Here is a 17,145-nt window from a genome sequence, read left to right on the forward strand (position 1 = left end):
TCAAATACTGGAACACTGCTATCATGTCTCTCCTAGTCCTTTTCTCTAGACTGGCCATACCCATACCCAATTCCTATTCAACCATTCCTCTTATGTTTTGGTCTCCAGGCCCTTCATTGCTCTTAGGCCCTTAGTTGCTCCAGGCCCTTAGTTGCTCCTCTTTGCATTTTTTCCCGAAGTCTCAACATCTTTTTTGTTTTATATTATGTATAAATAAAAACATTGTGTAAGTAAATTATGGTCCCCGTTAATATGATGAAATAGCCACATGGAACATTATCTACCTATTTCTCCTCAAAAAGACCCAACAACTGATTTTTTTTTTTTGCTTAAATTAGTTTTATACTATATAATAATCCAAAAGCTGAGGAAGGCACTCATTTATATAGCATAAGTTATTGAAGACTTCACTAAAAATTAAAAACAATGTAATACATGTGCTTGATAAGAAAATTCTCTTTTACAATAGAACCGTTAATGTCATTGCATTATCCATGATTCTATCACTGTCACCGGAAATGCTATACCACTTTCATTTAGTCTGCAGAATGTAGGCTTCATTCATAATTCTTAAGGGATACAGATAATAAGTATACATAAGATGTTTCGAAGTCAGAATTGTCGCAAGAGAGTAATTATACGGAGATTTAATCAGAAGCACAACTCACCCAATTCAATGGGGTCTCAATAACGAAGTCAATTCACAGTAAATTCAGAACGTTTACAAAATGAGAGCAGCTTTTTATACTATCTGTATAAAAGCTCCTATCTTGTGTGGACATAACATTTAGTACATTCAGTGTGGGGATACTTCTTATTTTGCAATTTTTTTTACAATTAAAAGTGTTTTCAAAATTAATTTGGTAGCTTAATTTGGATAATGTAGTAAGTAAAAATAAGTAAAAATGGAGGGAGGAAAAAAAACCCGATGCAGTCTTACTATCTCTAAACCTAGCTGTCAGAAAACCACGCTTTATATACAATTTGCTAAACATCACTTAATGAAACAGCAAATCTATAAAACACAAACTAACTTTACATGTGAAGCAGAACATCTGGCAAAATCTTTTATTTCATATTAGATAACTCCTGCCCAGAACAATTACCGTGTCTTAGACTCCAATTTTGGTGGAATTGTTACTATTCTTTTGTTTCCTTTTATATCAGTGAGAAAGTATTCTGCTTATAGCATGTTAATGATATGTTATGATAAAGTTCATACCAGATGACAAATGCATTGGATCCATTGCTTCCCAACAGAAACATTTTTCACCCATGCAGGCAAAACATTTATAAAAAAGATGGCACAGGTCACGCGTAGGAGATCAGACACATTCTTCGGCTGACATCAGGAGGGGATTGATATATTCAAATCCTTCAAACTCGGACTGATCAATCTTCTTTACAATATCACTGAAAATATGAGCAACAATACCAAAATCAAATTTCTATTCCAAAATTAAAATACAGTTAGTCCTCATTTTAAGACTGGTTACTTAGCAACTGAGTTGCCCCGTTACAATGGACCTCCCCAGGATTACTTATGATTGAGATTTGACGTTCCAAAGGCCACTCCCCCATAGTCACATGACTGCATTTTGAATGCTCTGTATCTGTAACGGGGCCACATTTAAAGCCAGTTGCCCCATCTTGGAGTCACGTGACTATGATTTATGACTTTTTTTGCCATAAACTGGCATGTTTCCAGCAAAACCTACCCATTGCAGACAATGGATTCACATAACAACCATGACCATTCCCTGCAAGTTTTGATTTACAACTGCTGCATTCACTTAACAACTGCCATAGAAAAGATAGTAAAATAGTCAAGGCCACATGGTGACTCAGTTAATAACCAGCACAACTTACAACTGTAATTCTGGGCTCAATTATGGTCATTAGGTCGAGGATCTTAAATGTCTAATATACATCGTCCTCAGATATTCTTCTCTCCACGAATCATAAATAATAAACTCTAGAAGAAGTAAAAGCTTGCTCATTGTTTACAGGAATGGACTCAGATAGAAAAATCCTTGAACGGGCATGTTTGGCTGAACATTTCATCGTTTTGCATCACTCCTCCTAAGCATGTGTCTGCAGAAATACAGGGTATAGGCTGTTTTGTTTTTAATTGAGATCCACCTCCATCCTCTGTTGGCATGGCTGTCAAGTGTAGGAGGACTGGCAGAACCAAGGGGAGGAGTTAAAGAGGCATCAGTTTAGACTCATTATATAGCCACAAGTGAACTTTTATCTATGACCCTTATCTAGTTCTAACCAGGTTAGTCTGAGAAGATTCCTGTACATCAATCTGTGGCATCTTCAGCTAGAATCACACAGTAACTCCTCAACCCAAAGGTTTCATGAAGTGATGTTAGATAATTTTGGACTATATGTGTCAGTCTCTTACACTGAATTATCAGTACACGACCAAAACATTAGATTGGACCCACTGAACTTGAATTTCAGAAGTTAATGTAACTAGACTTTTATTCTCCAATTTACCACCAGCCTTTCTATTCATTACATTAAGAAAGTCATTTCTAATGAAGAATCCAAGTCCATGTTCAATCAGACCATGGATCTATCAAGTTAAATATCCTGCTTCTAAGTGGTCATTCATACTGTATCAAGGACATGAGGGTATAACTTCAAATTGACAGGAAATCCCAAAGGTGCTTTTTCAGGAGGCAACTGGACTTTCTTGTTTTTTCTTTGAAGACAGTAAAAGTAACAGATTTGGAAGGGACCTTGGAGGTCATCTAGTCCAACCCCCTGCTCACACACTAGGGATTCGAACCGCCGAACTGCCGACCTTTCTGACTGACAAGCTCAGCATCTTAGCCACTGAGCCACCTAGCCAGGCATTTCAAATTTCACTTCTCATCCAAGAAGCTTCTTCAGTTCTGACTGGATGGTGGGGAACGGAAGGATTTATATTCTTTGCAGACAGCTGGTCATTTACATCCTTTTTGAGGGTCGTTGAAGGACTTGGATATTTATTTGTGTCCTCAGGGTCACCTGAGCAGTGCTTGCTGGTTCCTGTAGTCTGCAATTTTTCTGGAAATCCGTTCATACTCCCACGCCATTAGAAGGGTGTTCATCCCAAATTGCATAGCTGAAAGTCTATAGAGATTCTCAGTCATCCAGGTCATGACACTCAGGTGACCCTGAGGACACAGATAAATATCCAAGTGCTTCAAGGACCATCAAAAAGAATGCAAATGACCAGCTGCAGAGTATAAATCCTTCCACTCCCCACCATCCAGTCAGAACTGAAGAAGCTTTTTGGATGAGAAGTGAAACACGACTTCAGAGAGAGTAGTCCAAGCTTGAAACTAACTTCCAGCAGAGATAGTGGGTCAATCATTAGTAATTGAGTTTAAAATTGCTTGGGATAAAACACATGTCCATCATCCAACAAAAATAAATAAATAAATAAATAAATAAATAAATAAATAAATAAATAAATAAATATTAATAAAATATAAAAATGATTATTAAAATTAAGAAAGAAAAAAATAACTAAAAAACCAAATAAACTCAAAAGGCAGACTCGATGGACCACTAGGTATTTTTCTGCCATGAATTTTCTATGTTTGTGTATCATTCAAGATACCTGTAAGCCATATCATTCAAGATACCTGTAAGCCATAGAAGATATTTGCCTCCACACTAAGCCACCAACATTCGAAAATGAGCATGAACATGAGCATACATAGCTCTCTTGCACTTCACAGAACATGGTTTCATGACAGCTGCTAGGTTTACAAGAGTATTTTTTCTGATATATTAACTTCTGAAATCATTTACTTACTCATCGTCCGGTGTGAGTTGTACAGGTTCATTGGTAAACTGAGAATCAAAGTTGTCCAGACCAAATTCTCCAGAAATATTTGGTTTAAATGGAGGAACAACCTGTTTTTGTTCCATCTAGGAATAAAGCGTTCAGCATTAAAATATATCTTTTTATAAATAATGGGTAACATTTCCAAGATTACTGAAGTTGTATCTGATCTTTAATTTTACCATTTCCTTGATTGCCCTACAAATTTTAATTCAGATTCTTACTTAGTATGTTATTACAAAACCTCTAATTTGGACTGAATTTTGAATTTGATTGTGCTTTTGAATTATGTAAATAAGCAATACACTGCAGAATCCATAAGTCTTAATTTAGAGAAATAGAAATTCCAGAGGGAAGAATATTTTCCATCATTTTCAGAAAAACAAGACTTTTCAGAGAAAGGGAAATGGAAATAATTAAGGAAAAAGCATTACAAATCTAAACTTCAGAAATATAAAATATATCATGTACAATTTTATTTTTCACATGGTTGGTATATTAAAATATTTTCAGCAAAATATCTGATTAGTAAGATTTCAAACCTGTGAAAATGTGATATAATAGCTAAAATAGGATCTTATGCTTGTCTTTCAATATGGAGTCTTTTTAGTTTGGGCAATAGTAAAGTACTCATTTCTGGATTTTAAAAATTGATTTACATTCCCAAGAAATCCTTCAGCTTCCAAGACTTTTAGCCCTTCCTTCTCTGTCCTCTTAAACAAGAAGAACAAATTATTCCTTATTTCTAATTTAAACTCTAAAAAGTATTGCTGTCCAACCAACTGTACACTAGGCCCTCTAAGAGTGGGAGATCTAGCAACCCTTTGAAATGTAAACCAGAAAGCCACAAGCAAAGAAAGCATGATAGCAGAAGATCCCCTGGCTTTTTCCTTATTCTCACGACAAGAGTTATATAGTGCACAGATTTCAGAAATGATTTTGAGAAGCTGAACAGTGTTAATCTTTTGTCATAGTTATCTTAGTTTTTAAAGACAGTATTTCTTAATTCTTTTAAAAATCTAAGCAACCTCACATACCAAATTCCTCCCTCTGAATTTGTTGTTACCTCAGATTCTTACATAAAAGATTTGCCTGAATCTTACTGAGTTACAAAAGGCAAATTATATAGGGAAATCTCAAAGCATTTAACAACTTTGTCCTATGGGTATTAGAAACTGACTGATTGAATCAGACTACAAAGATCCACTAGTGGTGTCTGAATGTAGTATTTACAGAGACGCTTACCAGATCCCAATCAACATTGCGAAAAAACGGATGTCCTTGAATGTCTGCAAAACCTGTTTGAGGATGGCATCCTAAACGTTCTTTTGGATCCTACGAATGGAAAAAAATAAGCATATATTTGAATAATAAAAGCTACATGAATACTTTTGAAGTAGATACATAGGAACTCCTGCACAACTACTATGACCGTATCTATTTAGCTTTTAGCAAATCTGTGGCATCACGTTCTTTCACACAGACACTGCCTTGAATGACAAGTTTATTTTTTTGCTATTTTTATGCCAAAGCATGACAGCTGGAACATCTGTATTGTTTAACTGTAGATTAAAGTTATGTCTCAATTATAAGCCTATAAAGGTAAAGGCAAATTCATTTAGTTTACAGCTGCTACCCCATGCCATCTTTGTACTTGCATTTTTAGCTAATGTTCCTTTTAAAACAATCTGGAAAAATTACGATTTCTGCAAAGGGGAGATAGCTTTTCATTATCCATTTATAATTACTGCTATAAATGATAGATGTCTGATTTTTTTTATCTTGAGTCTTCTCTTTAAACTATTCACCTTTAATGCTAACACAACAATTAATTACTACTTTATGTAGAAATGGATCAATTTAGGAAATGGTACAAGTACCCAGAGACCTTGAACCTCAATCCTGTAAATCTACCTGTATACACTGGCCATTCCCACTTGAACTATTCTGAGATCTCTTCTCTAAAATAGTGTTTTTCTCCCGCACTGAGAAATAGATGATGCTATCAAAATGGTTGTGGAGGCCTCTCTAACCGATTCCTTGCCTAGATAAATAATTAAAAACTAAGATCAAAGACAAATTTCTTCCACTGTCAAGGCATGCAGGACAGGCAAGCTTTCATTAGAACCCTTCTACTTGACACCATTAAAGACAAATCACCACGCAAGGTCAAGCATCAAATTCAGTTGGGCTCTAAGCAGCCAGAAGAGTTAAAGGTAAAGTCTTAAGTATGTTTGCATTGGGAACAGATTCCACTAGTGGGTTTTGCCTGCAAATAAACCCAGACTAAAATAAAAAGGATGTGGTGGCTCAGTGGCTAAGACGCTGAGCTTGTTGATCGAAAGGTCAGTAGTTCAGCGGTTTGAATCCCTAGTGCTGCATAATGGGGTGAGCTCCCGTTACTTGTCCCAGCTTCTGTCAACCTAGCAGTTCGAAAGCACATAAAAAATGCAAGTAGAAAAATAGGGACCACTTTTGGTGGGAAGGCAACAGCGTTCCATGCGCCTTTGGCATTTAGTCATGCTGGCCACATGACCATGGAGACATCTTCGGATAGCGCTGGCTCTTCGGCTTTGAAATGGAGATAAGCACAGCCCCCTAGAGTCGGGAACAACTAGCACAGTGATGGCTAATCTTTTTGCCATCGCGTGCCAAAAGTGGGGGGAGCGCGGGGAGGGTCGCGCACGTTCATGCCCACACCCATAATTCTATGCGCCCTGCCCCCCGCGCTGCACATGTGACGCTCCCACGTGCTCCTCCCGCTTTTGGCACATGATGGCCTGGTGGGCTCGGTAGACCCATTTTTTGCTCTCCCCAGGCTCCAGAGCCTTTCTAGGACTTCCAGTGGGACCGGAAGTTGGCAAACAGGCTGTTTCCGGCCTCCGGAGGGCCTCGTGGGAGGGGGAGGAAGGCCGTTTTCACCCTCCCCAATTTCCTAGAAAGGCTCTGGAGAGCAAAAAACAGGCCTTCTGGTCCCACTGGAAGTTGGCAAACGGGCCGTTTCCTGCCTCCGGAGGTCTTCCGGGGGGGGAGGCCATTTCTGCCCTCCCCAGGCTCCTAGAAAGGCTCTGGAGCCTGGGGAGAGCAAAAAACGGGCCTTCCCCCCCACACTCAGGTCCTCCAGAGGCAGGAAACAACCTGTTTCCCTACTTCCGGTGGGCCCAGAAGGCCCGAAAATTAGCTGGCTGACACGCACATGCGTGCTGGAGCTGAGCTTGCGTGCCCACCGATATGGCTCCGCATGCCACCTGTGGCACACGTGCCATAGGTTCACCATCACGGAACTAGCACATATGTGCAAGGGGAACCTTTACCTTCAAATAAAATATAAACTCCAGGCAAATACTTAATAAGCTGATCTCATAACAAACTGGCTTTGATCATTCTAAAGGCTTCTTTCTCTTTCTTTTTTTTTAAATAGTTTTTATTAAGCATTTTTACCTTCTTTTTTAACTTTGTAACTGCAAGGTGTTATTTAACCTCGGAATTTTCAAACTATGTATGGCAAACTCTCACCTTGTTTAAAAAGCTTTTTAGAACACTTGCTGCCTTCACAGAAAGGGAACGTGGGATACGGATTTGCTTCTCCAGAATAACTAGAAGAAATAATTAAGGATCACTGAAATTTCATAAATTAGCAATCTCAACATATATCTGAGGACTGGAGTTAAAGTCCCCTTTAAACTGAGTGTAATTTCTGGTGACATCATGAACACAACTTGTAGGGACTTTTCAGCAATAATATGAAAGGGGGGGTTTCCACTGCCTTCTTTCAAAGAGAACAATAGTGTAATCTTTCCTATCCATTTGTTCTGCTAAACCAGACATTTTTTAATGCCACACAGTATCTTTTTATTAATTATTAATTAATTTCTATGTTGATTTCTGTGGAACGCAGTTTTTCCCCCCTAGCAACAAATAATTTACTTACATCTCCTGTGGTGTTTTAAGTATATGATGTGATTAAACATATATTTTCAGCAAGCATGAATGGAAATGAAAATCAAAAGGCAAGATCTGCTATACTCTTTCAGTTTTACCATGTAAGTGATTTTTCTTCATTGACTACTAGCCATTTAGAGTTAACTAACCTTGGAAGAGGTAATCTTCTGTATTTTGATCAGGATTATCAGAACTTCCAACAATATCAAACGGAGATCTTCCCGCCATCATTTCAAACATCAGGACACCTAAAGCCCACCAGTCCACACTAAATCCTAAGAGTTAGAGGAAGATAATATAACAAAACTTGATCAGTGGTGGGATTCAAGTAATTTAACAACCGGTTCTCTGCCCTAATGATTTCTTCCAACAATCAGTTTGCCAAACTGCTCAGAAAGTTAACAACCGGTTATCCCGAAGTGGTGCGAACTGGCTGAATCCCAGCACTGAACTTGATGTTGATTTTAAAAACTGAATTAGTAAGAATTAGCTACAGAAGACTCCACAGAATTTGGCCGAATCCGTTGAAACCATCTTACAAGGGTATTATGAGGAAAAAATAGGAGGAGTCATGTACATTGCTTAGAGTTCCTACTATAAAAGTGAGATATAAACATAATTGATAACTAAAAGCAGGATCAAAACATATTTTTCTGAAACGTATATTTTATTTTTTGATGGCAAGATTAAAATTCAGAGATAGAGTGAATGGTATTGACTGATCAAGGAAAGCGCAACCCTTGCTTGTTTAGGATATTAACTACACATTTTACAAAATAGTAAGAGTTACCATAATCTTCTCCACGTAAAATTTCAGGAGCAATATAATTAGGAGTGCCACAGAAAGTGCTGGTGGTGTCGCCAGGTCTTAATCCTTCCTTTTAAAATAGAAACAAGGAAAAAGTATCTTACACAGTTCAAATATATCTTTTGCTTCCAATTCATTTTAGGAATATCAAGGAATATAAATTTACATTCTAGCAAGGACAAGACTTAGGATATGGACGTTCTGGTTGCTTATTGTAAACAAAAAAGTAAGTCATGCTAACAAATTTCCTAATGATCTGTACTTTAATTTCCTTCTTTTCCAGTATGGACACCTACATCCTTTCAAACTGGAAAAACCAGACTGGAATAAGCTTGTATTTTTTAGCCAATAGGAGTATCTATTTGATATTGCTTATGAATAACCTGGTAATGCAAGTTTAAATCGAGATACCTGTAATCTATTAATAAAATAAAATTTGTAACTTGAACCAATCTTCTAAGGCAAAGAGGTGTCAATTAAAACCAAATGTATCTAACTGACATAGTAGATGTGACTAATTGCAATTAATTGCACAACACTGGACAACAAGATTTTGCTTCCTAAAAACATTTGGATGAATCTTATGGATTTTGAATTGCTAATCATGAAAATAACCTGTAATTTAATCTATCACGTAGCATTTTACAGAAATCTTCTGTTTTTACACAATGGCAATGCCCTTTATGACCTGTTGGCTACAACGCACACATAAAACATACAGAAACATGGAGCTGTTGTTGAAGTACATCTACTGTACAACTGGAATGTCTGTGGAGATCTAAAGTTGCAATACATTAAAAAGAAATGGCCATTCATATTTATCAAGATCCCTCCTGATCAGGGGTGGGTTCTAAAAATTTTTACTACTGGTTCTGTGGGCATGACTTATTTTGTGGGCGTGGTTTGATGGTCATGTGATAAACAATTCTTTAGGATTTAGAAGAGGTACTGGTCTACCAGGTTTTTAACTGCTTTTAGAGCCGTACTGGTCTACCCATTTGTTTTTGGAGGCACCGGTCTACCCATTTGCTTTTAGAGCGCACTGGTCTACCACCACACTGCCTTTTACTGCTGATCAGCTGTAGGGCGGCCCTTTGAAGCGCCATGGCAAGAGTTTAAACAGTTTTTTGCCGCTCTGCCACCACCGAGAGCATCGGAAACCACTTTCAGGCAGCTTGGCCTCAATTGCCAATCTACCACCACCGAGCGGTTTACAAGGAGCGGATCAGTTCTAGCCGATCAGTTGAGAGGCTTCTTGGCTTCTCAATATAAAGCTAAGGTGTCTTGTTTTTTTTTTCTCTTCTTTGTCAAGTGAGCCCTGACTTTTTCCTTCTAGCCGATCAGCTGGACTTGGGAGGCAGCGAATAGATTGGGGGCGGGGGCAGGCAGAGGTGGTATTTACCGGTTCTCCGAACTACTCAAAATTTCCACTACCGGTTCGCAAGAACGGGGGAGAACCGGTAGCAACCCACCACTGCTCCTGATAAAGTAATTCTGAAATTATATTTGTGTTCTGTTTGAAGGGGCCTATTATTATCACCAAGTTTTTCTGAAAGCAAAACCTTTGAAAAAAATCTGTTGTCCAATGTCGACATTTCTACTTCATGTAAACAAATGGCATAAGTTGGTATAAATAAAACATTACACAAATGATATAAAAGACACAAATTATGCCAACTATTACCAACTATTGACACCAACCACTGATAACTTTAGGAAAGAAGTCCACAGGAAAAAATTGCATTCTTACCCCATTAAATGAAGCTCCAGAAAACCAAGGTTTTACTACATTTTAATCATTTTTAAGGTTTTGAAGCTAGCAATTTCTGATCAAAAGGCATTCATCAAGAAATGTTCAGATTTCAATTTGTGGATATTTTGCTTCTCACCTTGCACATGCCATAGTCAGTCAACTTGATATGTCCCTCAGAATCCAGCAAAACATTGTCCAGCTTCAAGTCTCTATAAATTATTCCTCGTTCATGAAGGTAGTTTAAAGCTAAACTGATTTCTGCAGAGTAAAACCTAAAATGAAATCAGCATTTTAAAATACACTTCCAAAAATTTGGATAGATCCCTGCCTACTAAGTCATTTTCCTCAGAAAAATGAAAGCACTTATTCTTTCTTCTCACTGCGCCTTTTTAGGCCATGGCATCACATTGCTCCTAAACCAGGTATTGGATGGGAAGATCCATGGAATATTTTGAATCAGAAACGGGGCAAGGTTAACATTTGTTTTTTAACTCAAGGTTGCTTAAAACCACCATAAATTTCCCAGTTTTATGCCAGATCAGCTTTTTGCTGAGCTGGTTTTAATCCTTTACTACCAGACTCATTGCTAAGCTTCTGTGCCCAAGATTCCTTCTACAGTTTATCTTGCTATTTTTTTAAGGTTTTGCTTTTTATATGCCGTTATCTGAGGAAGCTGGAAGAAAATGGGTATAATTACTAGTACCAGCCAGACGCCACCAAGTTTCAGTTGAGCACCAATAATTGCACAGAGCAGTAGCAGTGGTAATTACTGTTAATTCCACATTAACTGTAATTGTTACTTTTTTTGGCTTTGAATGACAAAAAAAAGTTAAATAGTTTACTATCACTTCTTTAACACTTTTGGAGGCTCTTTGAGGCGGAACTGAATCCACTGGGCCTGGGGCAGCGGTGAAATGCTCCCGGTTTGGACCAGATCGCCCGATCTGGTAGCGATGGTGGCGGGTGGTTCGGAGAACCGGTAGCAAAAATCCCTGCGCCCCCCCCATGCCCAGCTCTGCCCATCAGAGGCTGTTTTTTTTTTTTTTTTTTACTTTTAAAAGCATATTTTCTACCTCTTCGGCCAAAAAAAATGCTTTTAAAAGTAAAAAAAAAAAGCCTCTGATGATCACGCAGCTCAGCTGGGATTGTCAGAGGCTTTTTAAAAAAATGCTTTGAAAAGCCTCTGACGATCCCAGCTGAATTTCCTGATCATCAGAGACTTTTCAAAGCATTTTTTTCTGCAACCTCTTCGGCCGAAGAGGTTGTAGAAAAAAATGCTTTAAAAAAAAAAGTTAGTCACACCCATCCAGTCACATTACCCTCACCACCAAGCCACGCCCACAGAACCGGTAGTAACAAATTTTACATTTCACCACTGGCCTGGGGAAATCAATCTGTGGCTCTTGACAAATTCAAAAAAATATCCTTGGAAAGGCAAGGAAAACTAATCTGGAAAAAAATATGAATATGTAACCAGGAGAGAGAGAGAGAGATTGTTCTCCCTTTCTCAGCCAAGCTGGAAAGAATAAACAGAAGAGGCAGTGCTAGAATCAGAGCCGTTCAACTCCCAGAAAAAGGAGACAAAGAAAACATGCTGATACTCAGGGGGAAAAAACAATAATATGCTGCATTCAAATATATTTGTTTTCTCTCTCTAACTAGTCTGAAAAATTCCCATCAAAGAAGCACACACCTGGCATGCTCTTCTGGCAATTTCCTTTGTCGCTGCATGTGGAACATGAGATCTCCTCCATTCACATATTCGATAACGAAAAATAGCCTAAATCACAAAGAGAGATTATGTAATGGATAACTTTCACATATCCAGTTACCATCATTCACCTTCTTCTCACTTATGAATCTTAAGGGATCATAATTCTCACAATATGACTTCTTCACTATTCATTGTAAAATGTATTTATCCTTTACCAACTTGCAAATTTTTTTTCCATATATGATTGTGCTTTATTTATAAATTTCCCTCTTACTTTTTTTTGTTTGTTTGTTTGATAATGATAGAAGATAGGGAGAACACCAAGCATTCCGAAACACCTCAGGACTAATTATTTCCTTTTATTAAGTCTTCCTTAGAGAATTTCAGTGAGAATTTATTCATCACTACCATGTAAGTATAGAAGTAGGACAGCAGATATGAAAATTACTAAAGATTAATTTGTTGCAACCTACTTTTTTGGGCTGTTTTCCACTCTGTTTTACCAGATTTTCTAACCCTAGTATCAAGAGCTGCATCTATTCGACATAGGAAGTTGTATTTTCAAAGGGTCATTTACGTGTTACATTATTTTGTTCACATCATCACTCTTGATCAGTTTTTCAACACTCAAAGCCATTTTTTAAACTTTTGTACATAGATCTACGTAATCTATAGCTGAAATTTCCAAATACTATTACCATGTTTCCACGAAAAATAAGATCCTGTCTTATATTTTTTTGAACCCTGAAATAAGCACTTGGCCTTATTGCCATGTGCTCAAAAGCCCAATTGGGCTTATTATCAGGGGATGTCTTATTTTGGGGAAAACAGGATATGTGAAAACAAAGTCAAATCTATTCAGAATTCTCATCAAGTCATCCTGTTAGCTTATTATAACACTATAGTCAAATAATATTTTTTCAGAATTTAGATATCCTGCTTTCTCCTTAAGGCTATCGAAAGTCTTTTTTTGTGAAACTTTTCTCCTCATCTCTCCATCTTGAAAACTCTGTATATGTGTATGTTGCTTTATGTGATTATATTTTAAATTACATAGATGATTTCCTTGTTTGATTATCTTTCTTCTGAAAATCACTTTTGCAAATAAGTAATTATGTAATTATTTTTTAAATGAAAGCAATACTTTATTTTTTTTTTTACAAAAGTATAAACAATCTCTTATAAAAAGAATAGAAAAATATATGCAAAAAAACAATCTTATTGCGCAGTTTACCTGCTTTCTGTCTGAAAACATGAGTGAAGACCAACAAGGAAAGGATGATTTGATGCTTGCTCGAAGACATGCTTTTCTGTTTGAACCCAATCAATATCCTGTAACAAATATACAGAGAATACTCTTGTCTTTGCAGTATTTCCGGGAAATGCAATTTAAACCTGTTAGCTAAAGTTGATTATTGAACAGGAGTTAAGCAGTGATATCTACTCTTATAATCACAAGGTGGAAAATCATGTACTCTCTATATCCACAAGCAACAATTGTTCATAAATTCTTAGGGCACCACTGAGGAGTCTAAGGTTTCCAACTTTACTTATCAGTGCAAATTCAAGATAAACTTACATTTCCCACAGTTCTTACACTGGGTTTATTCCACTGCATTCCATCACTGTATTCAATCAATTCTCTTGACACTACATGATGATTTGAGATTTACTAATACATTTATGCATTATTGGGCATATTTAGGTTGAATATATCACAAAATGCAACAAAACTACACTTGAACGTCAAAGATTTCTGACTTCAAACTGTTCCTCTTGTAAAAATTCAGCCTTGTTTACAACATTTCCAGCCTTTTTGTTAATGGAAAAAGTAGCTAAGCATAATAGGAGATCAGAAGTGGAATTCTTCAAGAAGCAAAATCTGATCACAAATTTCAAGAAATTATTAACTGTCTAATCTACTGACAGCTTCATTAAACATTTCCCTGGCTTATCCATAATAAATGTTGTAGGTCGAACAATCATTGAATAAACAATCCCCTTTCCAAGAACTATTCCAGCTCCCTGAAATGGCATAAGGCACCATGTAACAGCCCATTCAAGAAAGAGAAGGTATTCCACTGGATTTGACTGGAATCCAGTCATAGAACAATTTCAGCAGGTAAGGCAGAGGATAAAATTGCGAAAGAGATAATGTGGTATGTAAAAATTAAAAACATTGTTAAGTATCGCTCACCTCATCATCATTAACTAATTCTTTTTTCACAACTTTCATGGCATAAATGCGCTCCGTCTTCTTTAATCGAACTAAAAGTACTTTTGCGTAACTTCCTCTCCCTATAACACGAAGTAAATCGAAATCTTGGAGACCTAGACTGGAAGATACTTTGCCACTTTCTCTACTCTTTGCCTGTAAGTAGAGAAATTCCTTTAATTTAGTGAGGATGCAATGCAGAACCATTCTTATAGCCAACAATTCTTACTACTAATTTGTGGTAAGGTAACCACTTGAAGTGGCACTGCCAATTAAAGGCATTTTCAGTTACGGACTTACAAAGGCACTAACAATTTTAGTAGAAAAGAATTAAGAGTACCTCCTTTTCTTCACCAACGTGGTCTAAACTTTCATGACTTGAAGGATGATAGGGAATCACTAAAAGGAAAAGAAATAAAAAGCTCAGATCACTAGATAAATGCAAATATTTGTAAAAGGCGTGTGTTAAAACTGAATTGGATTGATGCAATTAATCTATATGGCACTGCCCCTGAAGAGTATTTGTAAGTTTCAGTGCGTAATAGCGCAGGGAATTATAGATACCGGTCACTCGGCACCAGGGGTGAAATCCAGCATGTTCTGACAGGTTCTGGAGAACAGGTAACGGAAATTTTGAGCAGTTCGGAGAACCGGTAGCAGAAATTTTGAGTAGTTCGGAGAACCGGCAAATGCCACCTCCGGCTGGTCCCAGTGTGGGGTGGGAATGGAGATTTTGCAATATCTTTCCCCTGCCACGCCCACCAAGCCACACCATGCCCACCAAGCTACACCCACAGAACCGGTAGTAAAAAAATTGGATTTCACCAGTGCTCGGCACATGTGACACTTATGCTCTGCAAGCTGCAATGGCTGCAGGTACAGGTAGCCCTTGTCTTATGACCATAGTTGGAATAGTAATCTCCATAGTTGAGTAAATAAGTCGTTTAGCGAGACGTCACATGACCGCCCACATGACTGCTTTACTCCAAGACTGCATTGCTAGAGGCTGGCTTCAAGAGCTTCCGGTCGAAAGAGTTCAGCTCTTGTTGGTGCACGGAAAGTATCTCCTTTGGCGAGGTGCAGAAATGGTGCCAAAATCTTTTAGGATTTCGGCTCCATTTCTGCACCCCACCAAAGGAGTTCAGGTCCCCTCAGGAGGCAGCTCTTTCAAGCCAGCTCCCAGAGATCAGAGGAAGTCCTCTCGGTAAGTGGCAGCACCTCACAACCTTCCATGTTGGTTTCCTCATGACCTTCTGGGTAGCCCAGCAGAGAAGGTTTCAAATTGGGATCCCGTGATCATGAGGCATTTGATAATCAGTTATAAGTGTGAATAGGTTGCCAAGCACATAGACAGCAATCATGTGACGGTGGGGGTGAATGTTGCAATTACCTGGTTCTATATTATCAGAGTGCAATGAGGAATGATCCATAGGCTCCTAAAAAATACATAAATGAAAAGAAAAGGAAAAATGTAAGATCATAATTTTTCAATCACCTGCCATTTCTGAAAAGAGGCAGTGTGTTTATTTTGGGATAAATTTCACTATTTTCCAAGGAAACCCGAAAACATGCAAGAGATCAAGCTGCATGGTCCCTTCATTAGAAATGGTTTAGTTAAAATAAAGTAACCCTATGATAACTTCACTTAAATAGTTCAACGTACATAAAAATGCTTTAACAATGTAGGAAAAATCAAAACCACCCCACAACCAGATTTCAAGCGTTATTTCTTACTAATGTATTCAGTGTACTGCTATACATGTAAACACACATACACTTGAGAGAAGTACAACTATCGGTTTTACTTACCGGTGGTAAAGCATGACGGCCACATTCTATGCTGACAAGTTTATGACATTTTTTATGAACTAGAAGTTTACAATTGATGCATTTATATCCCTGGCGTCCTAATCCCCATATTCGGTCAGTACAGATGGCACAATGAGCTCTCTAGGAAAAAAAAAGAACATAAATAGTATCTGAATATCAGCTCTCAATCTTGAATTGCACTTAATTCCTATTCTCTGCTTTACTTGTAAATTATTACATAGGAAACACACCAATAGTCTACTTTATTACTCCTAATATTTGTTCTTCATTAAGTGTTGTTTTTAGTTAATTTTCTGCTTTTTTTCCAGGTTTTCTTTATATTCTGAAGCTGTGCTAAACATCATATATTCTACAAGCGCTTATTTTCTATTATTTTGTTAATGTTTGCAAAAGTATCAATAGCTTCCCCAATTATATCTATATATAATATATATGGTATATGGTACCAAACATAATGTAGAATATATGTTTGGTATCATATATTCATATAGTATTTTAACCTATAGCTGGCTTAACAGTAGGGTTTTAAAATATATATATATTTTTTTTATAAATATTTTTTTATTTTTTTTTCAAACTTAAACATAAAATATAACTTTCAAGAGCAGAGTCTCGATCCAGTCCATAGATGGTTACCACGCTTACATTTCTTTAACAAGCTCCATTCACAATTTCCCATTACAGCTTTTACAAATAAAAATTCAAAACATAAAAGAACAAGTTTTAACATAAATTCTAACATCTTCATCTAAACAAATCCATTATATCAATACAATTTTAATTTCAAATTAACTTTCACTCATTTTTATATCTATATATCAATCTTAATTAGATCTTCTTCTTCACCTTATATCTTTTACCATCAGCATCAAAAAAAATTTTTTAACAATATTTTAACTTCTTATTCTAATTATTTACCCTACAATTTTATCACCACAAATCTTAATTTCAAATTCCATACCACTCCATTTTATTACACTTTATAAGACAAAGTTCTATCTAATTCTTAATCTCTTGACCCTTTCCTCGATTCTTA

The 17,145-nt window shown here is 37.1% G+C and overlaps 1 protein-coding gene across 1 annotated transcript in view; it reads right to left on the reverse strand.

The window, feature by feature from the left end:
- Positions 1 to 796: 796 nt before the first annotated feature.
- Positions 797 to 17,145, reverse strand: part of PRKCI (protein kinase C iota) — a 42,627-nt gene continuing 26,278 nt past the window's right edge. Inside the window, exons 6-18 of the mRNA XM_070944878.1 lie at positions 16,089 to 16,229; positions 15,670 to 15,715; positions 14,620 to 14,678; positions 14,262 to 14,435; positions 13,299 to 13,396; positions 12,044 to 12,130; positions 10,487 to 10,622; positions 8,580 to 8,667; positions 7,939 to 8,064; positions 7,364 to 7,443; positions 5,093 to 5,182; positions 3,818 to 3,933; positions 797 to 1,413 (exon numbers count right to left, since the gene is read on the reverse strand). Of these exons, the coding sequence (XP_070800979.1) occupies positions 1,326 to 1,413; positions 3,818 to 3,933; positions 5,093 to 5,182; positions 7,364 to 7,443; positions 7,939 to 8,064; positions 8,580 to 8,667; positions 10,487 to 10,622; positions 12,044 to 12,130; positions 13,299 to 13,396; positions 14,262 to 14,435; positions 14,620 to 14,678; positions 15,670 to 15,715; positions 16,089 to 16,229 (1,329 nt within the window). The 3' untranslated portion in view covers positions 797 to 1,325. The remainder of the gene's footprint in view (positions 1,414 to 3,817; positions 3,934 to 5,092; positions 5,183 to 7,363; positions 7,444 to 7,938; positions 8,065 to 8,579; positions 8,668 to 10,486; positions 10,623 to 12,043; positions 12,131 to 13,298; positions 13,397 to 14,261; positions 14,436 to 14,619; positions 14,679 to 15,669; positions 15,716 to 16,088; positions 16,230 to 17,145) is intronic.

This window comes from Pituophis catenifer, unplaced genomic scaffold, assembly GCF_029215685.1.
Source record: "Pituophis catenifer annectens isolate HBS135680 unplaced genomic scaffold, rPitCat1.0.hap2 SCAF_6, whole genome shotgun sequence".
Taxonomy (NCBI): Eukaryota; Metazoa; Chordata; class Lepidosauria; order Squamata; family Colubridae; genus Pituophis; species Pituophis catenifer.